This window comes from Pezoporus flaviventris, unplaced genomic scaffold (genome assembly GCF_033815535.1).
Source record: "Pezoporus flaviventris isolate CSIRO_AGI_PZ_B2104156 unplaced genomic scaffold, CSIRO_AGI_Pfla_v1 ptg000021l, whole genome shotgun sequence".
Taxonomy (NCBI): domain Eukaryota; kingdom Metazoa; phylum Chordata; class Aves; order Psittaciformes; family Psittacidae; genus Pezoporus; species Pezoporus flaviventris.
In genome coordinates this window covers 525,368-551,400 of record NW_026892569.1, presented here as the reverse complement: position 1 = coordinate 551,400, position 26,033 = coordinate 525,368, and the positions used below count along the sequence as shown (strand labels likewise).

Here is a 26,033-nt window from a genome sequence, read left to right as displayed (position 1 = left end):
AAAGGAATAAAGTTTTGCCCTTGTTGGCGATGAAGCGAAGCATTTTGTTGTGTCCAAGTGCTCATCTCGACAGTGCCTGCATCTCCCTCTGCCTCTGCCATAGTCCCTGTCCTTGGGAGATGAGCAGGCAATGCCTTGGGTGTAAAGCCAAGGAGAAACAGTGGCACATGCCAGTCAGGCAGTGGAATTGGGCACCACCGGTTGTGGGGAAACATGGGGTCTTGCATCAAAGAGAAGCTCTCAGGAGAAGGCAGTGACTGCAAAGGTTTATAGTCTAGAGAACATTTCCAGGGAGCTAAGGGTAAAGCTGTCCAGGCCAGGGAGGAGGAAAACCAGGTGGGATATGATCACAGATATTGAGAGATGACAGATTCCCAAAGAAAGGATTACGGTCCTCACAACCAGATAGGATTTCCTACCTGATACAGTCTGTGTCAGCTGGTGCTGGAAGGCTGTAGTTCACCAGGAGAATATCCTTTAGGAATCCTGATCTTGAATGCCTCCAGGGAATGACCAGCTTTATACTTGTATTGTTCTCATGCAACCTGTAGTTCCAAGGTTAGTCCTGGCTGTAGTTTACATAGCTCATCTTTTTACAGTAAACCAACTTACATGAAATTGCTTTTGCTATGGGTTAACAGCCATATTTTTCCTCTGGTAGAGTTGTCATCGCTGCAGCAAATGATAACTTTTAATAGAGAGACAGAAATAATTTATCAAGGATTTTGTTAGAAAGGCAAATTCTAATTTCCTGGACTACTGCTTTAGTACTAATGAATGCATCTGAATGAAAGGCCTGCAAGCGCTGTTCTTAAATGGAGACTTTCCTCCAGATATCTGAAATTGAGAACACCTTTTCTCGTATCTGTATTAAAATTGTATATAGGAATTTCCTGTTCACCACACTATTTGTGAGGAATATGAGATAAAAATATGTAATCGTATCCTTCCTCACACACAGTATTTTTCACTTACTGAGGGCAACAGGTCTTTGCCCTATGTACTGGATGCCACTGAAACTCAATGCATTTTGAATGCTCTGAAATGCTCTCCTGAATTTCACAGTGTAAAAGAAGGCAAGTGTTTTGTTTAAAGAAGAAAATCCAAAGCTGACAACTTAGATTTTACCCGTGAGTTCTTACAGTCCATAATTGTCTCTAGCAGTCGGAATTAATTTATGACAGGAAGGGAAACTAACACTGCAGTCAGACATGGGATAATCTGCTCTACGTATTCAGTCTCATCCTGGTAGCTACCACTGAGCATTAGACATGTGTATAATATTCAGAATGTTAATCGGTAGCTGTGACATGTTTCTGTGTTTCTCTTATCCCTACATGCAGTGCTGTGTGTGGGTACTAGGGCTCCCATGCCCTTTGGCAACGTGCCGAAGTGTCGCAGGTTCATTGGGAGACCCTTTGGCTACTTGATATCACTGGAAATGCTTTCAGAGGTGATGCTGTTCCCATAATTCAGGCCAGTGTTTTGGCATGGGGAGGTCTGTCATTTTGATCATAAACAAAGGTGCGTTTTCTAACTCTGGATTCATCATTTTCAGTTGTAGTTAACCCTGGTTTCACCCTGGGCATCATCTGTAGTCAGTGCAGAGAGTGCTATTTCCAGGACAGAAGGAAAAAGTGGAAAAACCTGTTGAGGCATGTAGTTATGAATGACCAGAACTGAAGTAAGAGATTTGAAGAAGAGTTTACACATACTCTTTTTAACCCAGAGTTTTGCTCTGATGTCAACCTTTTAATGATGTACAAAGACAAAACAGAATAGTTTCAGCTTAAAAAAACACATTCAGACAACCACAGTGTGTGAGCGCCGTAAAAACGTACCTTTCTGTATTATTTGACACACTTTAATATGAAAGAATATTTCCAATATCATGTGGAAGTGAATAAGGGCAGAAATGAGCTCTAGAAATCCTCTTTGAAACACCATTTTACTACTTGAAATGCAGCTGTGATATCCTTGTGCGTTTTTTTGTAGAGGATCTAGGGGAGGGATGAGGGAGGAAGTCTCATTCTGCAAGAATCTCCATTAAAATAAAGACTGCTTGGAGACTTTTTTATGAGTATAGATTCTTAATTTTGCAGTATCTGATCAGTCATTCACAGGAAGTCAGTTTTGCTCATCATGAGATTCAGCTGCTTACTGAAAGTTTAACTTTACAATGATGAGGTAAATAAGCACTTACTATAGATAAAGCTGTATTGACAGATTTTATATGTGTTACTCTGTAAAGACAAAAGCCCATAGGCTTTATTTTCCTTGACGATAAGACACTTTGCTATATTTAAAATTTAGGAATAAATATTCAAATCACAGCCTTATTTTCCAGAACATAAACAGGGATGCTCATCTAGAAATGCAATTATGAGATATGCTCAAATACTAACTCAACAGCTTTCATTTAGGCTAATAACTAAGCTCTGGAGGATGATTGTTTCTCATTGTACCACATTGCAGTTTGTTTCTGCTGCACTGGGTTTGTGTATGTGTTTGCGTATTACTTTCAGAAAGCTATGTTATGCTATTGAGCTTTTCTATATTTCAGCCTGTCTGCTGAACAAGTCTTTGCTGTTGGTGTCTACTTTCAAAATCAATGAGATTTATACTTGTAGATTAAAAACATTTTAAAATATGCATAGACAATATAAGGTTCAATTATATGTTTGCGATGAGTGGAGCAATGTGTACACATAAATAAAACATAAAAGCTGCTTTGCTGTGTTTATCTAATGGTTCTGATTTATTTCAAAAATAATTAGAATTTGTGAGTCCGTTTTGGGATGTCTGAGCTGCTATCACTGCAAACATATTTATGCTTATATATATATATACACCTGGTGTACATACGTAACTTCTCTATCTGTTCACAGTGAGTTCCCAGTTTTTAGAAATGCAGAGTGTATTGGAATGATTGTCCTGGGTTCAGCAGTAGCAGTCATGTTTCTCCTTCGTGGTAGCTGGTGCAGTGCTGTGTTTTGACTTCCAGCCTGGGAACAGTGCTGGTGATACCGATGTTTTCGGTTGTTGCTAAGTGATGTTTACCCTGACCAAGGACTTTGTGAGGCTCATGCTCTGCCAGGGAGGAGGGGAAGCTGTGAGGAAGCAGAGACGGGGCGCCTGACCCAGGCTAGCCAAGGAGGTATTCCATACCACAGCACATCATGCCTGGGGTGGGGGGGAACTGGGAGTTACCTGGAAGGACACGGGCTTTGATTTGTGTTGTACATTGGTTGCTGGACTGTTCTTGTCTCAACCCGTGGGAGTTGCACTCTTTCGATCCTCCTCCCCGTTCCTCCGGGAGCGGGGAGGGGGAGAGCCCCGGTGGGGGGGGGGGGGGGGGGTCCCTCGATTGTTGTCAGTCCGGCACCACTCACTGGGAGTGAGTGAACAAGTTGCTTGACTGGGTTTAAACCACGACAATGATATATGTAAAAAGAAATGAAAGCAAATCTGACAGTGCTATCGTGTCCCGTATGTGAGTGTAGGGGACGTACAGATCCTGGCTGTCTGCTCAGCATTTCTTTGAATAATTGAAATGATCCTTCTGAGAATGCCTTGCTGGAGGTAAATCTACATGCTGTAGGAAATAGGCTCCAGCACTCAAATGACGTTTCATCATCTAGAAGATCTCAAAGTGTGTGTTCAGGCCATGTAAGCGTCAGCCATGCCCTCTGTCTCCCTCTGCTTTGTTGTGCAAGATTTGGAAAATCTTGATGTGAGCCTTTCCCTATCCCTTCCCATTCCCAAGCGCCTGATGGGTTAAACAACTATTAATCTTATTCTTAGCAATGTGGTGCAAATACAGCATTTTTTACACAAGTCATTTTGCAATCTGTAGCATTTAATGGACAGACCTAGGTTTCTTCCCTTTGAAATAACACTGCCTGTTTTATCCGCTTTCTTAGGCTGTGGTAGGAGTAAGCAACCCCAAAAGTAGATTCAACCTTAGCACAAACACAAAGAATACAGAATATGCCTCTTATAAAGTTGTTCTTTCTCTCTCTTTCATACAATATCTTTGTAATTATGTTTTAGGCATTGTAGTATGTCATGGGATTAAGTTGTGGTGGAATATCCATGTGTTATTTGTAGGCTGAATCTGAATCACAGCTTGAGGTTGAAAAGACTATTGCTGCATAAGCAGCTTCGTTTTACCAAATGATTACAAAAATGTGGCCTTTAGAAAGGTTATAGGGTCCCCGTACTCCCATCACCTGACATGAGTTCAGCTAAAAATTGGCTTGAAGTATTAGCTCATAATAGGCAAGATCCTTTGATGCTTTGTTAAGATTTCAAATTACCTCTAGCAGAGTACCATCTATTACTTTAATGCTGTTCTCCAGCTTTCATTCTATCAGAGCTGGAGATAAAATATGAAGAGCTGTGCATTCTTGCATTGCAATGGATGGGCAATCACCACTGATATTTTAACTGATGCATCCTAGGAGGAATATTCTAGTTAGTATTGTAAAATCAAATGTGCTGTGCTGGTCATATCTCATCCATGAGATCTGCAAACCAGTAAAGCTTTTATTGCCTTGCCAGTTTATGAGCAAGCCAGCTAAAATTCTTAAGTTAAATATTTCACTTAAAAACATTAAGTGCTGAAGTTTCATAATAGTACATGTTCCTTTGTCTTTATTATCAATAATCTCTATGGTGCAGTGGATAAATATTTCTGTTTGCAGGCAGGAGCTGTAAGAGATTCCCATCACCTGTGTTCATTGTGTCAACTGGGGGAAAACTTAGGCTTCTTTCTGTCTTGCACACACCTGTATATCAGGGAGGAAGAACCCAGCCTGCATGGGGGAAGGAGCCTGTACCTCTGCCTGTCTGCATCAGGGGTGTGCAAATGCATCTCTGCAACATGCAGAGGGATGGGGGAGTTTTATGTCCACCAGTGTGTGATCCTGGAGGCTGGCAGCACATCCCAGGTTGCATAGCTCCTCAGCTGCCGTAGGAACTGATGGTTTCAAGGCAGTCTTCCCTCAAGATAAAGAAGGATCTTCATGTATCTAGGACTAGAAATAAGAATGAAAAGGTATAAATTAAATTTTTAATTTAATATTACTGAATTAAAATACAGATAAACCAAGAGAAATTCAAATGTAAGTAATAAAAATTAATGTACTTCTGAGGAGTGATAACTTAGAAATGATCTTTTTCATGATTACGCAAACCCAGCTTTATGCCCAAAGAGGAATTTGCAAACACAAATCAAGCAAGTGTGTGTCTAAAAATCTTTTTCCATTGCAGTGCAAATTCAAATACTGATTTCTTGTGATATTTTGTGATTTATTTATTTTTTTTAAAAGAATGTTTGAAAATGAGTTCCAAAGTATGACAATTTACTGGAAAAATTAACAATCCAGATAGTAACAGTTGGTCTTGCAAACCCAAATAATACCTGCAAACACAAAGAACCTATTTTTTATTGTTGCAGGTGTGCTGTAACGCAATAACTAAGAAGTGTTAAAGAGCATGATGTCTTTTGATACACAGGGGAAAACATTTTTGTCTCTTAAAGGAGGAGCCTTAAATATGTAGGAAGCTTTTGTGTCCAAGCTACACATATTCTGACACTTTTATTTAAGTAATTCTCTAAAGGGTACTAGGTGAAGAACAGTTGAATTCCACATGGGCCTCACCTATTTCTAAACCAATGTGCAATATTGACCGTGGTGTTGAAATGCTGTTCTGCTTTCATCAAAGATGCTCTATTTTTGTAGTAGCAGTACTGTGGGAACCGTGCTTTCTGGTACATCTTGGTCCAAAGATTTGAATGAATTATTTTTCAGTGAAAGAAATGTTTTAAATTGGTTCATAAACCCTGCTGAAAGGAGCTTGATTGCAAAGAATGCTCCTTGCCCATGGAAAAGGATCATAGAATCACGGTATGGTTTGGGTAGGAAGGGACCTTAAAGCTCATCTGTGTCCAACCCCACTGCCACAGGCAGGGACACTTTCACTAGACCAGGTTGCTCAGAGAGCCCTGGTCTACTGGAAGGTGGACAGCCTGGAGCTGTAAATCTCAAAGCATTCCGTTGAGCTAAGTTATATCTATATTGCTGCTTTGTGACTTTGTTGGCTTCTCCATTTGCAGTAGGTCTTTGAGGAGGTCTTCTGTGGCTACGTGTTTGATATGGAGGTAATGTAGGTGCCCTTGCCTTAGGGCCAAAACTTGGAATTGCGGCCATGTTTTATGCTACCCACTTTGCTGATGTACATCTTCTTACTGGGTAATAGATAAGCATGACTGATAATGACTTCTTTCTTTTTCTTTTTTTTTCTTTAGTTTGATTCAAGTGTCTTCTGGTAATGTAGGAGAGCAAGGAATTGACTCTGGTCAGGTGGGAGCAGGTTAAAGCACCTACAGGCATAGGGAATGGGAGAACCTTGCTCTGACAGAGAGGCAGTGTCATGGAAGAGATTTTTATAAACTTTCATTTGTGCCTGTGTAGGAAGACAGCTGAGCCTGTAGGTTCATTATAAATTGACTCAGTACAAGCATTTGTAGATCTAGACCACTTGAAATACATTTAGTGAAACCTGGGTATCTGTCTTTGTGTGCCTGAACACCCTAATGCACAGATTAGGCAAATGAAAGTATTAATGATGAAACTATAAACAGTCAATCCTTATTCCACTATATGTAAACTTGAGACAGGTGCTATGTCCTTATTTATCAGAAGGACGGTGTTACTTACAGCCTCACAAGGAGATGAGACGCTTATTTTCATGCAATGACTAGATTTCATTAAAATTGTGGATCTTGGTTTCAAGTCATCTATCCAAGGATCTTTTAGCCTTTAAAAGCTCAGAGATCACCTCCTAATCTGCAGCTATAAAAATCCAAGCTATGTCGTAAGCATTGTTGTCACACATAGACCTACTTCTAGGCACAGGTCATCAAGATGAAATATAGGGTTATTTCATATTTATGGACACATCTCATTTTACTATGTGTTTATAATGTTTTCCTTCCTGCTTTCTGAATTGATAAAGTGCTCCCATGAGCCATGTGGACAGTACTAATTGCTGTAATTATTGTTCCTTTAATTGCTACAATTATTTTCTTCAGGAGTACTTTCTTCTCCTAGAAGAGCAAGTGAGAGACCTTACAGGTACAGAAAATTCTCCCAGCTTGCCAATATTATTCAGGATGTCTTTCAGCTTTAGTGCTGTGACAGTTACGCTGGTGACAAAGGTGTACCTGGAAAGGGGCTCTTTCATATGCTCTTTTCAGGTTTGAAATGAACTTAAAAAAAAAGGCATTAAATTAGAAGGCCAGTTATTTGAGAAAATCAAACTATCATTGGAGGTGTTTGTTTCAGTAATGGGTTGCATCCATTCTAATATTGGTAATGAAGGAGCTGTGAATTTTAAAAGGTCTTAACCAAAACCATCACTCTGGAAGGACAAGAGTACACTATGTTGCTCTGTATTGTCACGATGTCAGAGCAGCTCTGTTAACGTCTATTACTGCACTGTTCAGTTACAGTAAGTCTTAATAGGACTGGCCTTCCCTCTTACTTTCCATCCAATAATCTGCATGGAGCTTCTAATGTGTATTCATTATGGGTTGAACCTGAGTCTATGCTGCACAGCAAGACAATTCAGTGAAATGAAATTACAGATAACTTCTCCCTGTAGTTTCCTGTGCTTTGTCCATCCATTACCCTTCCTGACACTACTTTATTCTCCTATCACTGTCACTCTTGAATTAACTGATACTGAGAGGTTCACAAAGCAGTGACTTCATCCAGTTTTTCACTGACGATTTGCCAAGAACACCTATAGCTCTTCCTAAGTACGGAATTTTGCTATCCTCCTTGAAAGAAAAAAAAAGAAAGGAACTTACACAAGGCTTGGGATCGATGACGTAGGCACTCGACTATAGATGTTGAGCACTTTGACAATCTGTCCTTAAAGCAGGATTTACTCCCTTTCAGTGACATGTTAATAGTCATTGTGGTCAAGTTGAAGTCATGATACTGGCAGGTAGCATGAGATGGAGCTCACACAGCACAGTGTGGTATGGTTTGGTGGCATGGGCCAGTTTGGATACTGGCAAAAATAGTGTACGTAAATATTTATTTGGTTTATTTTCTTAGTGCTTCTTTTTGCTGCTCTTGAAGATATTTCTGTTCTATTAAACACTTTCTCCAGGCTCAGCCTCTCATTTGTATTTGATGTTGTTTATATTTGTTTTCCTGTACCTTATGAAATATCCATCCGATTCCTTTGTAGGTGATTGTGTTGATCCCTAATACATCATTAGGGATTCACTGTGGGATAATGCAAGAGAGGTGGTAAAGTGAGCAAACAGGGCCATGTTTGAATGCTGGTGGCTTTAGTAATTGGTAAACAGTGAGAAAACAGAGGTGAACTGTAAATAGACTAATGGGTTTGAAAATTTTCTGTTATACAACTGCCTTTCTTTAGATGTGCTGTTTTTGTTCACTGCTCAAAGGAATTTACTCTTGTCATGTAACTTTTGCATGTAGCAACAGGTCTGCTGCATGTAAATACCTTATAGAATTATGACAGAGCTCTTAAAATTGATTTATATGAACTCATTTTTGTTGATTGTTTTGCCTCATTTTCTTATTGGCAACATTATTGAGTATAAAAAACAGCTTGAAATGTACTCCTAAAATTTCATCATAAAACACAATAAGGAGGGATTATCAAAGCACTTGAGAAGGATTTGTTCTCATCGTTGCCGAAGACTGTTGGGGATGTTATTTCCTAGTCTTTTTAGAGCCCTAGAGCAAGAGTGGCAGTAATATTTGTTTTCATATGTACCTTTTGGGACAGAAATAGGGCACATGCTGCTAGATTGACATCTTAAGAAAATCAACCCAAAGCTAGGGATTTAGCAGTGTCTAGTTTTTGGAAGGGCTGGCAACTGGTAGAACAAAAGGCAGAGATGATGTTTGTTATGTAGTAGGTGGCTGGTGTGCCACGAGGCCACTGGCTGCTGCTGGGCAGGCCAGACCTGAGGCCATTGCACCTCCCACAGATGTCATCTCCTTGACAAAACAGAGTGAACTCTAATTCTCCCTCCAGCCTAGTGGAAATCAGCAGGAAGGTTCATTCCTATTATCTTTGCAAGCTTTCAGTCATAATCTGATCTTATTTTGTCTGTCAGGTAAAATTTTCTTCCCGTTTGGAACAAAGTGAAAATGAAGCAAGTGAAGAGGAGGTTTGCCTATAGAAAACAGCTAGTTAGGAACTTCAAACAATTTTAATTCAAGGCAATGAAAACAATTATATACAGTTCACAGGCTGCTGAAGCTGTTTGTTATGCAATTTGAGATGTAAATGGTGAAAAAAGAGTAGTTGTACTAACTGATGATTAAGTCCTGACATCATAAATTTCTGCGTGAATAAAATCCAAGACCTAAACAGATTTGAGATTTTTAGTCATCCATCAGTTCACACCAAGGAGCTTTGCAGCCAAGAGAAAAGTCTTCAGACATCTTAGCTTTGTAAAGTTAGGATATTGGCAGGATTCTGCAGTTTGTGTAGACAGACATTGCACTGGTAAATGAGTTCAAGAGGCTTTATCAAAGTGGAGTGGGTTTTTTCTATTGTCAGGAAATCATATCAATAAAACTTAATAGGAAATGGAAGTTAAAAATGCAGCAAACTGTGAACTGAATATTACCCTAGTGGGTGCTCATTAATATCTCAATAGGTATACTCATGCATTATCTTAATTGCACATGGTCCTCAGGGAAATTGCCTTTTCTGAAGTTAGAAAACTACTGTCATTTGGTGAGTTGGGTTCAGGTGCACCATTTTATTAATCTTTTAATAAGTTACTGAGGAGATGCAGCCGAACTCAATCACATTTGAAGTAGCGTAGTAGCAGTAATTATTTTTATGGTTGCGCTGATCTGCGAGGTTCTTGGCTGTGCAAGTGAATTTGCAGGCAGAGTGAGGCAGAGGTGATGAGGGTGTGGGCAGGAAGCCCAATGCTTTGGCAGTTTTTGCAGCTTCAGAGAGTTAGTTTGTCTTCTGGCACTGGCTCTCTTGCATGTTTCCAGTTGAGACACTTGTCTATTAGCAAGGAGCTCACCACTTTCTGTTTTGCTTGAAAAGAAGGATCTATTGGAGAGTGAGACAAGGAGGATACAGGATGAGATAATAATACAAAAAAAGTTTGAAATGAAGAAGTGGAACAAGTTTGTATTTTAGTTTCGTTTTATTCTGAAATGAGCAGTTCCAACTTCTGATGCTGGAGGATATTTGATGCTGCAAATAGTGACTTAGGAGACAATCGCTGATGTGTTTTCTGCCATGACTTTTGGTGCAGCTGCTCACAAACAAGCCCTGCTTTCCAAGCGAGGCAACAAAGTGTGATCCAGAGAGACCTTTCCATTGACAGAAGAAAATGAAGTTAATGAATAAATGTTCAATTGTAAAAATAAATTAACATTAATTAATCACTGAATAACACAATGTTCCCAGCATTAGTCATTCACTCTTACTGTAATAAGATCATCAGCCAGGCAGATGATATGTAAAACTCCTGAGTGTGATGTTTGCCATAGTCCTGTAAACACGAGGACTGTCTTCAGGAGGATCTGCCTCCCATACCAGTGATCTGCTTACTCATCTGCCAACACCTGAGTGCCCTTCTGAAAGCTCCAGCTACAACTGCGGCTTGTTATGGTGGTGAAGGCTCTGGTCTGCTGTGCAGGTCACAGAGGACCACAGGCTTTTCTCACTCACAGTCTTGCTGTGTAAAGGCCAAGGGGATTTTTATCCCTGTGCTTTATGGAACACAACTCTTCTGCAAGGTGTTAGAGCCATTTGGAAAGCAGACTGTAATTCCCTAGAGCTTCTTGATGTTTCAGACATGTTTCAGAACAGAAAATAGGAAAAATGTGATGGAAGAGAGAGCTTGCTGCTTTAAAGTTTTGAATGTGAGATAGTGATGACAAATAACAGATTTTACCAAAATGGAAGAAAAAATAAACCAGTTGAGAGATGAAAAATATTTATCTGGTTAATTAAAATAAAACAAGCAAAACCCCTAAAACCAAACAACAACCTCATTTAAAATCCTCTGCGCTGTGATCCTGACATTAAGTCACTGTAATGCTTGCTGGGTTTGTTGATGACCCATTTCTTCCCATGGCATCAGGATGCGATGTCTCAAACTGTACCCTTGCAGGACAAAGAGGATAATTAAGTATGGCTTGAGAGGAGCCATATGTTTAAAAACTTGTAAAAATGGGGAAAGCTATTGGGAAAGGGGAAAGCAAACCTTTTAATTTAGGTGCTGTTCAGTATGTAAGTTGGGTGAAGTGGATAAACTTCCAGGTTTTTGTGTGGTTTCAGCATGGTGCAGGATAATCTGTACTCTCAGAGGGTTTTTTTGTTCACAAGTCTGAGCCATAACAACCACTTTCAAAATCAAAACTGACAGTGATTGGCAAATCTTGAGAGGACATTTAGGGGACTCACTAGGTAGCAGTAGGACTACATTTAAGATTTTCTACTGCTCAGGCTTCCTTGGCATTGTACTGTGGCTTGTTCTGCCTTCCTCTCATTCATCTTGTGTCTCTATGTGAAAGGGAGACTGCTCGTTCCAGGGCTGATCATTCAAAACCTTGCAGCAGTGCTAAAGGTTTTACACACTGATCAGGGTGTAGAAGAGTTGGTTATTAAATGTGCATCTATTTAACTCTGGCTTTATGTGGATAGCTTTACTAAGGCTTTTTCTGTGCCTTTGAATCTGAAATCCTGTCTGTGTGCATCCAGCCACTGCCCTCCTGGACCCGGGATAGGAGGTTGGTTTGTGTGGTGGGAGGCTGGGAAGGCTCCAGCCTGCTGCCCTGATGGCAAGGCCTGACTGGCCTCTAGAAGCACTAGCTCATGCTTGAGAGAGGTGGACCAAGGCGATAAATTCCATCATCGGAGAGAATCAAATGATAGTCCTTGTTCTCTCTTGGTCCTCTCTCACGCTTCTTGCATGGTGAGCCCATCTGCATTGTTTTTGGGATCAGAGAATGGTGACATTTGGCCAGCTTGGGGTTGGGTCTTGAACTGGATCAATCTGTTTTTATTTTGAAGTCTGCTTCAGTGTTCATAGGAGGCGAAGGTGCATGGCTGTGAGCTTACCTGGTGAGCACCAGTGGTGTGTGCTGTCTTATGGCTATGGTCTGTTGTGCATAAGCCCTACGAAGGGATCTCGGGGAGGAGAGGATGCCTGACCATTGAGATTTGCCTGGAATTAACATGATGATGTGCTTTTCAAACTAAAAGTTTGAAAATTAGTAAATACAAAACGGTGATGTGGAGGAGCATATGGTGTGAAGTGCGGGAGAAAAGTTTCTGGTTGAGTCTGTGGGAGGTTTGTCCACATCCAATCAGATGTGAATGTTAAAAAACGGAAGAGAAGAAAAAATGCTGAATTATTAGGTTTTAGCTGATGCAAACAGATGTTCCATTTTGACATCTGGGATGCTGCCTGCGTGCACAGGAAAACATGTGGGAAGGGAAAATGTCTTTTGTAGGTGTCTGCAGCATGATGGACAAAGTTGAACACAGCATACTGGACAAAGTTAAAGTCTAATAGCTCCAGTCCATATTGTACCTAGTTAAGGACTTTTCTCCCCATATTCAAACAAAATCTTATGTTAATTCTACTCCTCATATCTATAACTTTATGTTACTTAACCTGTAACGAATATCGGTAAAGAAAAAATGAATGTATGCTTTTTATACTGCAAGTGATCAAAACAGCCAGAAGTGGTTAATGTTTTATTGACAGAGAAAAAAGACTAAAAAGCACCCAAAGATCCCCTAAGTAATATAAGCAGTAGAGCACATTCTGTAGAAGCCTTGCTTTTTGTAAAAGGGCTGAATATGTTCCTTTTGATTTTGAGTTGAAAAAAACAGTTGTTGGCAAGTTGGAATACAAACACAGTTGCCATAGATAAAATAATAAATCATATTTCATCCTTTCTTTTATTTATAATTAAAAAAAAACCCAGCACTTGGCTATCTTCGTATGGTTCTGTGTGTGGGACTGGATGTCATTTACTGGATGCTTGTCTAATTAAGACTAGGTAAACGGCACCCACAAAGTCAGCCTGGTGAACTGTTCCACTTAATATAATACCATCCAATGAATAGATGAATTAAGGTGATAAGCAGCTGAGCAAGCTGCGCTAACTTTGTACAAATGAGAAGAGTGTGATCCTAAAATGTCATCAATTATTTATTACATCAGCAACTGTAGGCAAGGACAAATTAAGAATTAAGCTTATTTTTGATGGCCAGGGTGCTCAGCGTTTTCTGACTGCAACTGCAGTAGTTGTTGTTAGCTGAAAGTCATCCCTAAGGTAGATCAAAAATAAAGAACCCTGATAAATTGATGTAATCGATCTGTTTGTCTTTGAGAGTGGTCCCCAAGCTTTGCTGGCCTCTAGGTAAAATACTGAGCAAGTAAATCATTTACCAGTGGTCAACACCACACTGTGTTCTTCCTGGCAGCCTCAATTTTAACAGTTTTAATTTTCTGTGACTCAAGCACTGGGAGGTCTTGCTGGCAACATGCTGTCTGCAAGCCACAGATCTAAAATAAGTCTGGCAAGGCTTTTTAGACAACTGCTGTCTTGCATTAAAAACCTAGAGTGTCCCAGCTTTCAGCTTGATTAGCCACCTTTATGGTTGTAAAACCAGTGGCCTGCAAAGGAGTGACACGACACATCCTAAGGAAAGACCATACCAAGTGACAGGCATTCAGTTCTCCAACATCCATGGTGACAGCCCGAGCACCCACTTGAAGTTTTAGTGTTTGGGTTTAATAATTCATAGCAAGTAAGAGTGGCACTATGCCAGGGACCTGATTCAGCAAGATCCCTGCAAAGGGATCCCTCCAGTGAAGGGTTTTGAGCAAGGCTACAAGACATGACTCTCTATAGGCTGATTGCAGAACGAAGCTAAGCAGGTCTTAAGTCCTGTTTGATGCGGTTTATAACAAAACAGTACTTTTAGAAACAGGAACGTGTCTCAACAAATGTTGGGGTATTTAACAATTTTGGGTGGTTTAGGTAAGTTCACTTACCTGCTGGGTTTTCAGCAGCAATTTAGCTTTCCAGGTCTGCTTTTACTCTGGTGTGGCAGTTGTGCTTACAGACGTACAGATATAGTGTGTATTCTGCGGCAGTGTTGCATTTGCTCTCATCTGCTGCTGAACTCTGTGGGAACTGAAGGTGCTGAACCCTTTGTAGCATTGAGTCTGGGGAAATATGTTTATTCTTCTGAGAAGGTAGGAGAGCAGTAAATGCCTGTAGGAATGCTGTGCAGAGACAGAATATGAGAATGCAGAAGATGCTTGTACTGAGGCATGAAATACTGACCCTTCTGTGGCCCAGAAGTCTCAAATCATTATATATGATCATGTTTGTTTATATTGTAAATCTTGGGTTTTTTCCTTCTTGGCATCTCAAGTGAGAATTATAGCAGGTTCCTTAATGTAAGGAGCAGTCCCAGCCTGTTATTCAAACAATTGCATAATGGGTTTGGGGTTTAACATACTGTCAGCTTGGTAACTGCTTAGGGACCTTTGTTATCAAGGAGAAAATAGCCCTGAAAAATAATCTGATCTCTCTGGTTATAGAAGGTAAGTTTCAGTCTCTTTCATCCTCTTCTGTGAGAAGGAAGAAGAGTGGCTTGTTTGTCACGGGCAGGCAGAGTTATAGGACAGAGCTGAAACATGACCAGGTTGTCTTTGTGGAACAGAGATGCCCATGCTCACTAATCTTCGTGACTGTTCTTCATCAGAAAGAGTAAAAACTAAATTATTATTATTTTTTTTTTAATCAGGAGTTGCGTTTAATGTTGAAGAGCTTCTCCTTGCTCCAAAAATGGATGCAGGATCCTTCTGGCTTTCAGCTGAAACACAGATATAGATTTAAACTGGGTTACATTCAGGATCCCAAATAACCTGATATTCTGAAAACCAGACCACCAATAAAAAGGATGTAGTGAGAAAAATGGTTTGTGTGTGATGTATTTGATTAAGGTTTCCTGAAAGGAAGAAACTGTGGGTGTGCATATATACAGTTGTTTTCAATTGATCAATGATTTTTTTTTTTTTTGGTGTAACTTTAAGGCAATGAAAAGATTGTTTCTTTTTCTTGTACACTATAAAGGAACATGGTGGAGAAATGCAGATGGAGACAGTGAAGATGAACTCAGGCTTAGCTGAAGCTAACTGCTTTAGCGAACTGCTGCAAGAAATGCACGAAGTATATGAATATGTATATTTATCAGAAATTATTTTTTTCTACAGATCCCACAAATCAGTTATGCCTCAACTGCACCAGAGTTGAGTGATGACAGGCGCTATGATTTCTTCTCACGTGTGGTTCCTCCAGATTCCTTCCAAGCACAAGCAATGGTGGACATTGTGAAAGCTTTGGGCTGGAATTATGTGTCCACTTTGGCATCTGAAGGGAATTATGGAGAAAAAGGAGTCGAGTCCTTCATGCAAATTTCCAGAGAGGCAGGTAGGCAACGCCCGCCCTCCCTCCAGAAAATGCTATAGAAGTAATGAATGTTGTTTTGTACTAAATGTTATATTATTTTTCTGGAACATATATTTGACTCTAAAGTTGCTCCAGTTCTTTGCAATCCTCTTTACTGGCTCCTAGATACTTTCATTCCAAAATTGCCTTGGAGTTTCAGAGAGTTTGAAACCTTAGTAGCTTTCAGTCATTGCGGGAGAAAATAGAAAACCTTGAGTCTTATCAAGCTCCAACTATTACACTGAATGGCATTATATTATGTTTACATGGGTAGAAGACAGATTGTAAAATGCTGGGCTTTTATCTCTCCACAGCTAGAAATTCTGTGAAGACTACTTGTTACCTGATACTTGTGTCATACTGTTGCTGCTCACCTTTCAGACTGCTGCCTGATTTGTATTGCTTTTCTTTAGCATTTTTCTTGACCAATTCAGTTGAGAAAATTCATAATCTTTCACTTGAAGGCTCAAAGATTACTGGTCTGGGATATGGAGGCAACAAACTCAGTGGTATGGTATGAGGTGCATCAGACATTTAGTGTGATGCATCATGTTTTTCTTGTCACTGGTTTCATTTGATGGTGTCCCAGGGAGGCTGAACTGTGTCGGATAATGTCTCTTGCCAGTTAGAGATGTTCCAAGAGGACAAGGAAATGCTGTGTCTTGCCCTGGGTCAGGCTTATGGCATTGAGTTGAGCCTTTGTAATTTTGTTCACAGTAATTTCCAATTCTACAGCTTGCTTTCCTGTTCCAGTGCAAAACAGAGGAGACCTGTCCTGAAGGTGTGACTGCTTTGTCAGTGTGCTCATCCCCTTATCCCCATAACTTTTTCTTCAACATGAATAGTTCTAAGTTTCTCCAGAGATGCCAGAGCGTAGGAGGACTTTAGATGGCACTTCAGGGAATAGAGGTATAAATCCCTGGGAAGCTGATTTGCTATCCAGAATCATAAATGTTTGGAAATTGAATTGTTTAAAGTTGATTTCTCTTCTGGTGAGGAAAAATAAGCAGATGATGTCTTTTGTTATTGGTGATACATGCAAGGCCCATCTCCAGAAGCTTTCAATGATATATCCTGATTGGGAGCCCACCATCATTGCACAAAAATTTCTATTGTATTCCTAAAATGAACTCGCAGGTCTCCCACCAGTAACTGCCCTGGTGTTGTGTTAAATACATACAGCACAATGGAATCCACAATTCCCTTACTGAAATCGTAAATCACCAGCCAGATCAGTGAGTGCATGAAAGTAAAGGACTAGGACAGGCCAGGTGTCGCTCTGAAGCAGCTCTCAGAGGTTTTCATCTCCTTGGTTGCTGCAAAGCTGGTTCTACAGCATGCACACTGCTTTTGCAAATACCCTCTGCTATCGGTGAGGTGGAGCATCAGTATGCTCCCAAATAGCCAGAGATGCTCCCAATCACTTTTGGCAGCATTATCTAAGGACTGAGCAGAGAAGACGATCTCACTTTTTGAAAGAAAGGGGTTTAGAGAGGCGAATCCGGAATTATTTTATTGTATTGATATCACAGAAAAAACCTATATTTGCATAAATTTGTCTGTTCGTTTGAATGCATATTTATGTGGTATTAAAGAAAATGGTTCTTGGTTTAATACCACAGAAAGTGACAAATACCAGTGTTCATTATAATTTAAAATTGACTTTATTTGCAAATATCCACTGTTGCAAAATCATATCAGAAATATTCTCTCTAAGTCAAGGACGAACTCTAGCTGAATAATACTGAATCATTTTATAGATCTTCTGTATTAATGACAGGAGCTGTTCATGTAGTCAACACGTAATTCAGTGTCCTTCATAAAATATAAAGCATAAAAACAACAGAATATCCTGCTTAAACTAGCTTTGTGTGCAGGTGATATAGGTCACACCTGCAAGATTAAGACAATAACAGGGATAGTGCATGAACTTTCTTTCCTGTAAGCAGCCTGCCTTGTCTGGAAACTGGAATAATCCAGTCCTCGGTGCAGCAGCTTTTTCTCCTTAGGGCTGCACTGGTGTTTCTATGTTACACAGATGAAGCTTAGGTGAAGTTCTGAAGGGATTTAATACCTGTCAACAAGTTTTTGGGTTTTTAAAGCCCGGGAAGTGTAAGAAGATCCTGTTGTCTAGATGTTTAATGGAGCCACGCTGTCTGGAGATACAGGTTGATCCCCTGACCTTGATCCCCTATGAGGAAATGGCACTGTGTCCCCCACCTTCAGGGGTGGTTGTGACCATCTCTCTCAGGTGCTGTTTTGGGGAGTCTTGTTGCAATGGGATTTGCCTGTGCTCTGGGGGAGATGGTGTTGAGGGTGCAGTGGTTTGGGGTTGCTTTCCTGCTGCCTGATGTGGCTGTGTCTCCTTGGGGATATTTTATGCAAAAAAAATAATTAAGCAGGCTGCCAGGTGATTGCTGCAGTATCAGGGTTTATAAAGAGCCTCCTGATGAAGCAATAAGCAGCAATAATTTCACTGACTCATGGCTGTGGTATAGTTAGTAGCCACTTGATCTGTCTATGTAAACCCATTTGAATAGTACAGAGCCATGTGTCTGAACACATGAAGTGAACAGTCTGCTCTAATGAGGAACAGAAGGGACAAGAGGCTTCACAAGGTAGAGAAATTTTACCAAGATCAGTTGCACTTTGAGTCTAAATATATTTAGACGGGTTCAAGTATATGCGGCCTGACTGAGGTGTGTAATTACGCAGTATCTTTGCAAAAGATACACAGTCAAGCACGACAATGCGTGCCATGCTGTTATAACACTGCAGGGATTGGAGAAGGGATGGGGTGGTGATCCTGCTGCTGCCATGCGAGTAGATTAATGTGGTGCTTGGGGTGCCAATCAACACTCTCACTAATGGGAAAACTCATGCCAGAAGCAACAAAAATCCAGCACTGGTGGGAGGGAGCTTTTTTCTGTAGGCAAAATATTTAATTCCCCTGGAAATCAGTGAGACAGTGGATTGTCTCTTCTTCCCAGCTCAGAGGGCATATTTGTTGTACCCTGCAGTGATGTGGGGAGGACGGAGGACAGCAGAGGCGTTTAAGTGTAAGGCACGGTTTAGCTCATTTCCCAGTTAGCTGTTAGTAATGCTCATCAGGAGGAGCTGCGCTATGCTTACAGCATTGTCTGCTTGATTTGTGTGTAGGCTTTGGTCTTGCTCAGGGTTTGGATGCTGGGTGGATTGCCCCAGGTCAAAGCAGACATTAAAACCCAGCAAAGCTGCAGCGAGACTTTGCAGAAACACCGCTTCTGTGTGCAAACAGACTTGCTTCTCCCCTGCTCTCAAATATGGGAGCCCAGCATGCAAGTAAATACATAACCAAAGTAGTAGCAGGATGATCTCTGTAGCCTGGTGCAAACGAGGAAATGCAAGAGGTTCATATACAGCTCCAAGCTCTTTTTAGTCCTGGCTTCCCCATGCTGCCTGGATTGTGACAAGATGATGCAGTGCTGCCTGGTTTGCTCTCTGAGATCTTTGCTGGCTGTGGGGGTCACTGAAGTGGTATGAATCCTGCCCCCATCTTTGAGTGAGTGGAGCAATAGAGCTGGGAGAGGTGTCAGAGCAGAGGTCCTTATCTCCCCTGCGATAATGTGGCCGTTAGGACCAAGTACATCTGCCAGGAGCCGGAACAGCCCCTGAGCAAAGGTAATTAGTCAAAGTTTGAGACACACCAGCAATAAGCGGTCATAATGAGCTGTCAGACCATTGCCTTGTATCTCATAATCATGTGTTTTGGCAGAAAGGAAGGTTTAGTCTATAGGTACCAGCACATTTATAATCTTTGGCCTTGAATCTGTAGCAAGTTAATTATCCTAAATTCAGTGTTTTATCCAAACTTGTTTCTACTCACCCTCACAATTTGTAAGATCTTGGTTGAATCAGGAAGTGCTATCCTTGCTTAGTTTTCAAATATGCTTTAGCATATAAAGACTTTGCTTGATCCTTTGAGTTAATAATTCTCTGCAAAGTGACTTTTATTTTGAGTACTTCAAGCAAGTCTGAATATGTCATTGTGGCAGGAGATGAAGATTTGAAACATGCTCTGCAGTCTTTGGGATTAATAAATTAGGGGAATGGTCTAATTATGGAAAATCTAAAGGACAATTTCAGATTATTAATGAAACAACTGAATACTTGAATTTCAAAGATTAATTCATCTTTGATTTATTTTTTTTAAGATTAATCTATACCAAAAGGTTAATTGCTATCTGTAAGAAATATATATATTGAAGTCATTAGCAAAAGACCACTTGAATGCCTCCTAACAGATAAATGAAAGATCTAATATGCATTTATTAATCTTTTTCTCTCCAAAAATTGTCCATTTCACAGATGAGTACACTAGCTGCTTTGCTTGTGGAGACTTTGATGCTCATGCCACAGGCTGCAGCACAAACGGTGTAAAGAAAAGGATTCCAGATCTGCGATCCCATATGCCCGCTGTCTTTACCTCTTTCTTCTGCTTTTCTATAGCTCTCTTGTCCAACTTAATCTCAGAAATAAGTATTTCCACTCAAGAACGCTGATTTTGAGCACAGTTCTGCTTGAACTAGACCTGCTGTTGTACAAAGCATCATGTCAGTAACAGAGTATCTCAATCTACAACCAAGTATTAGTTTTGATGACGAAGTTCTCAAACATTGGAAAGGACTGGGGAAGAAAAATGCTGGAAAAGCATGCCTTCTTTCCCTGCGTACTAAAGATACGGTAAAATGAGATTAAAGCTTGCGTACCAGCATGCTGATACGATTATATATACTGAAGTTTCTTCTGAAGACTTTTAGTTGCTGTGTTGTATTTGTTAAAGGACTATCATCACCTTGACAGAACAAAAAGCAGAGTAAACTTTAATCCACTTCAGCATAGGAAGCACAACACTTGCAACAGTCTCTTTATCGTCTTTTCTCCTTTTTTTCTTTTTTTTCTGCTGAAGGATTTTAAAGATATTTTTCTTTACTTCTCTGTCTCTGTGAGTGCAGCGCAGACATCTGTTACATAAGGTTGGGAACATCTGCATGCAGCAGGGACGGCCTAGATGCACACGCTGTGGGAGCTGAATTCACTCAGAAATGGAAGAAACATCAAAAACATTCATTGTCAGGGCAAAGATGAGGCCCTTGAAGTTGTGAATCCTTCTCCTTATCCTCATAAGTAGATTTTTTTTTTCCCAGCAGTGATACTGAATAATATTTCTGTACTCTCCCTTAATATAATTTCAAATTTCTTCTTTATCCTGATTTTCCCAGGTTCATATTTGTTAGTAAAAACAGTATGTGTACACACACTGACATACCTGAGAGACACACTGTCCCTATATCTAACAAGTGTCACTCTAGCATAATCAGATGAACCACTTTTCTGCTTCTGGTTAAAATCTGTTCATTAAATGGCATAAGGTCCTAAATCATTGGTTTCTTTACAAATTGGCTTCATACAATGAAGTACCTCCTACAGAAATTATTCTTGGTGGGTTTGTTAACTGTAGCAAAGACTGTTTTAAACTCCTTTATCAACCTAAATATGAAAATATGTCAGCTTTTCCTAAAGGTTTGAAATCTATTTCCTACACTGATGTGTTTCTAAAGATCTGAATCTTTTAGTTTGGGTTCTTGGTGATCTGTCTCATCTCATGATACTTCCTATGAAATCTTCAGTGTGGCATATCGTAATATGGTGCTCTAATTCAGTATGTATCTTCTGTGGAAGCTGACACTGCTAAAAGCCAAGAGCTGCTCTGTCATCCCTCAGTGATTCACACAACACTTCTGTAGGTTCCTGTAGGTCTGTTCAACTGCCTGCTATGATCCTGAATCTTCATTTTTGTAAAAGAACTTCATTTTATGCTGTCTGTTGGGAATTCCATTAGCACGAATTAGTGCTAGATAACATGAGAGAGTTAAATCATTGCTATGTGGGAATTGTACAACTGTTTGTGCTTTAAGAAGGGAGGGGAGACTAATTTGTCTGTAGTCTCAAATGAAATATGATTCCTATTGCCAAGTAGAAAATCCTGATTTATTTTCTTTTTGTCTTACGTTCTGATGTTAATGAAGCATTGCTTTTTGCTTGATCCACTAAAGCCTACTTGAATGGGTTTGGAGTGCTCATTACAAAAGGCAGTCACTTTACAACATAACCCAAGGTGAAAAGAATCCCAAAAATGAGAAGGGAAGCTGAAAAAAGTTAGTGAAGCCACCATGATTCACTGTGGTGGACAAAGATTGCACTGGCTGTGTTATTTGTTAACGAATACTTGTGATTTATTAGTGAAGCTTTGCACAACATACTGGCAGCAGGTGATACCACACATCATCCACTGATGCCCAGAAGTTATGATCTGTGATTTCTGTTCTTTGTGGCAGCTCACAGAACCCAACTTCTAACAGAATCACTCTTCAAATATTATTTGAATGAGTCACTGTTTTGGAAGAAGATGGGCTAAGGTGTTTTGTTGTGCACCGCAATAGCTGTTTGTTTTGCTGAAGGAACTGTGTTTTGCAAACTGTGTTCATTGCATCTCTCTCTTCTGTAACCCAAGGGGCAGAAGCCACTTCAGTTTGTTCTAACTGAAGCATTGCAGTTAGAACAAACAGCTGAGTTTACAGGATGACAAAATAGATCTGTAAGTATGTTTTTGAAGCACAGTCCAAAAGCCAGCCGTAGAAAACCCCAGGTATTGTCAAAGTGGTGTTTGTCATGTATCTTGGCTCTTGAGAGGCTCTCATACCCTAGTGCTTTTGTGGAGTTTGAGGGTATAGAGTGTGGTCCAAGTCTTACGGAGTTTTCCCAGTGGATTTCTGTCCCTGCAGATCCCTCCTGGTGCTCTCCTGCCCGGTGGGCAGCTCAGTGTCTGCAGAGGGAGATGGAGGTCTCTGGGGGATGGAGATGCAGCAGTGCAGTACTGCTCCTTCATCTTTGGTTGTATTGGTTATATGAAATTATTATACTTTCCAATTGGAATATTCTTTATTCGTTTTCTTGAGAGCCTGTTTTCTGGATCAAATACAGCAAAAAGAAATATATAAACCACTAATGAAACCAAGCCATTTATATGTGAGCAATTCAAGTGGTTTCCATTTTTTTCTGTTTTTCTCAAATATTCTTGCATCAGTCTTTTTGGTGTACAGTGATGTTACTTTAAATAGCAATGTTAGGAAATCTATTATTGCAATTCCTATGTTTTGTCAGATAACAAATGTTTTGCCATTTCAGAAAAAAAGTCAAGAAAAATAGCTTTCTAAAGTTGAACCAACTTGTGTTGTATGCTGCAGTCTGTCAGGTTTAATAGTATTTCCTTTTAATTGTAACTGATCTAGTAGAAGATGCACTGGGCTTGTTCCTTGAGGGTGTTTTGGACTGCATTTAGAGTTCAATCGTATATGTCTGACCGTGGAAAAGAAAGGGCAAAGCGTGTCTCTGCAAAGTAAATCTGTTACTCTCTGTGCATGGTCTATGCTGCTGTGACTTTTTTTAATAACCTGTGAGAAGTGATGTCATTCAGAGGAGTGAATGGGTCGTGTTCTTGGGTGATGATTGACTTCTGACCTGCCTGTGATATTGGGTGAAACTCATTAAGTGCCTGGCTTAGATGCTGAGAATCCCTTTAGGTGCCTGCCTGTATTTTTAGGTTATCAAAACATTGTGAATGCAATCTTCATCTCTTTAGCAAGTCATCTTCCTACCTAAGACACAACAGATGTCCAAAGTTAGTTGGCTCTGTTCCCTGTGCAGTAACGAAGAGTGATGAGATCGGAGTTGCCCTTTTGAAACATCTATTTCTCTCTCTTGACTACACAGGGAGTGTAGGCACCAAATACAGGCATGTCACTAAAGAGTCTAAACTCTAAAAAAAAATTCCAATCATTGGTATGTATGTGATATGTGTATTTTCCTATCTTTCTGTCATCATTGGAAGATAATTACCTGGTGGAGATTTGTAGGATTGTTACAATCTCATTCAGGAAAGCAGTGAAGCTGATGGGCTTTGAAACACATGGATTGGTTACCTACCTGATGGCACGGCAGCATCAGACACCTGCCTGCCCAAACAGTGATACAGTTCTGTGATGGAACTAGCAAGGGTTGGAGTAATTCCTCCTTCTCAAATAGGTTCATGAAAAATCAATAAGATAGAGTTGGGGAAGAAGGAAAGAGGTAAAGAGATGACCTGATTACCTTCACATCTGCTTGTGTAAAGTCCAAGACCAGTTCCGTGCTGATACATGCAGAAACTTGCACTCTGTCCTCCAGAATGATCTCACACAGGGTGCTCTTGGCCAAGTGGTCTTGGATAGCTGTAAAAGACTGCTTTTGCAGTTATAGCATAACTCATTTTAATGATGTATATCTGTTTTTTTTATGGGCTTTGTTGAACAGTGGGAGATTGGGAGCATTTCAAGGACAGAATACTGAATTAGGCAATTCCTGTTACTAAACAAATAACTGCCAGCACCCTTTAAAATGTTACCCCAAATTTAATAAAACATTGCTTTCATGGTTATGTGAAATGTGTCAGGTGGATCAGCTGGCAAAAAGCAGTTGGTGATGTCCTTGCTATTTCAAAGCAAACAAATATATTGTTGAGCCTTTATTTTTACAAGGCAAGTTGCACATCCTGGGTATATGCTCCTGGAATTTGCAACGCGCATGTGCCACGATGCAGAAGTGAAGTAGTTGGCTTGATGCGGGTTCGGTTGAGGTATTCATTCCAATCCAGTTTTGGGAGGTTTTGGTTGGTTTCTTTGCTTGTGGTTTTTTTTCCCAGTGTGGTTATGTTTTTTGGTTGTTTGGTTTGTTTAGGTTTTGTTTTCACTTGTTCTTTGGCAGGTTTTCTGCATCTCAAGGGTAATGTGTTCCTCCTGGTAAAGATAGCAGAATGGAACAGAATCAGAGAAGCAAGAACTAAGTGTGTGTTCTGCATAAATCTTCTGCTGGGAAGGATAGAAATTAAACCAAAAGCCCAGCAGAGGAAATATTAGGGAATGGACAAATGAACAAAAAGCATGATAATATGCATTCAGCAGCTTGATGAGAATGTTCTATTGAGTGCAAAAAATTATTTGGGGAGAAAGAGGGGAAAAAAAGAGAGTCCAGATTTACTGAAAAATAAAAGGAAGGAACAGGTCTGTGGAAACAGCAAGACAAGTGTGACCATTAGGAGAAGGAAAGATGAAAAGCTGTAAGACGAAGGTTGAAAGAAGTGATTGAGGTTGCCAAGATTGAGCCACGGCAGGGAAAAATGCATCTATGAATAGAGAAAATAGTTCCTGTAGAGGCTAGAAAATCACATTTGTTTCACAAAAAAGAATAATGATTTTAGAAACAAAATTGACTTTGGTTGTGAAAACTTAAAAACTTCTGGAAGATGAGACAGAAATTCTTCCCCAAAGTCCCTTTTTGTTGCTGGGGACATTGAAACCAGACTTCCTAGACTATTGCATCTGAGAGCCTTTGCTCTTCACTACATTTTTTTCCTGCCTCCCAGCCTACCCAGGGGGAGGAGTGGAGCCTGTGAATCCTGGCTCCCATTTCGCTGACGCCTACAGTGCTTATTCCAGTGTGTGGTGCAAAGCGTCTTGTCAGTTTTCCTGGAGGAATAAAATGAATTTCACAAAAACCTTCTGCAGAGGAAGCCCCTGCTGTCATTTGACTTTCCCCATGGAAAATAGAAATATTGTGGTTACAGTGAGGTTTTCCCATGGGATATGTCTGGTTTGCAAAGTAGGATGAATTTTTTGGGACTTCATTTGGGACCAGCTCTAAATGCATTTCTGCATCTGAAGGGTAATATATAATCAAATGCAGTAAGTTATTCCAGTTTCTGTCCCTGAAATCCTGCATCCCAGGAGGAAATACAAAGTATTGCCTCATCTTGTACCTTCCATACTTCACAGTCCCTTTTCACTTTGTGCTAATGCAAGGAACAGCTTTCATAGCCATGGGGGAGTAGCAGCACATAAATAATTCTAAGATGCCTCTTCCATCATGCGCCCTCCCTTGCCTTCTTCATTCTTTATCCTTCCTCAGACAACAGAGGATGACAAATGTCCTGAACCCTTCACACTCTTGGAAGATGGCTTTCATGCATTTCTAGTGATCTTCCAGGCATGCGAAATATATTCCCCTGTCTATCTCTGAAGCTGTATAAGCTTTCCTTGGACCAGCTTCCTTGTGTAGAAAAAGAGATCAATGAGTGGAGGAAGTCACTGTAACTGGGTATATGTACCCCGCTTTGCAAAATCATAGCAGGTAGTAAATTATGATCAATGGAGTTTATATGCTTTCCTTACATGTTCTTAGGAAAGTTATTTATCAAGGCAGCGTTTGAAATACCCAGACTATTTGCTCTAGTATATTCAACAAGATATCAGAGCTGAAAATATGAACTGCAGTACGGCATTTTAAGAGATTTATACATATATCCAGGATGTTGGGAAGATATATATA

The 26,033-nt window shown here is 40.2% G+C and overlaps 1 protein-coding gene across 9 annotated transcripts in view; it reads left to right on the top strand.

The window, feature by feature from the left end:
* Positions 1-26,033, top strand: part of GRM7 (glutamate metabotropic receptor 7) — a 297,928-nt gene that overhangs the window by 84,724 nt on the left and 187,171 nt on the right. For all 9 annotated transcript variants that reach the window (XM_061455687.1, XM_061455686.1, XM_061455681.1 and 6 more), the window contains exon 2: positions 15,338-15,554. In XM_061455687.1, coding sequence (XP_061311671.1) covers positions 15,338-15,554 — 217 coding nt within the window. The remainder of the gene's footprint in view (positions 1-15,337; positions 15,555-26,033) is intronic.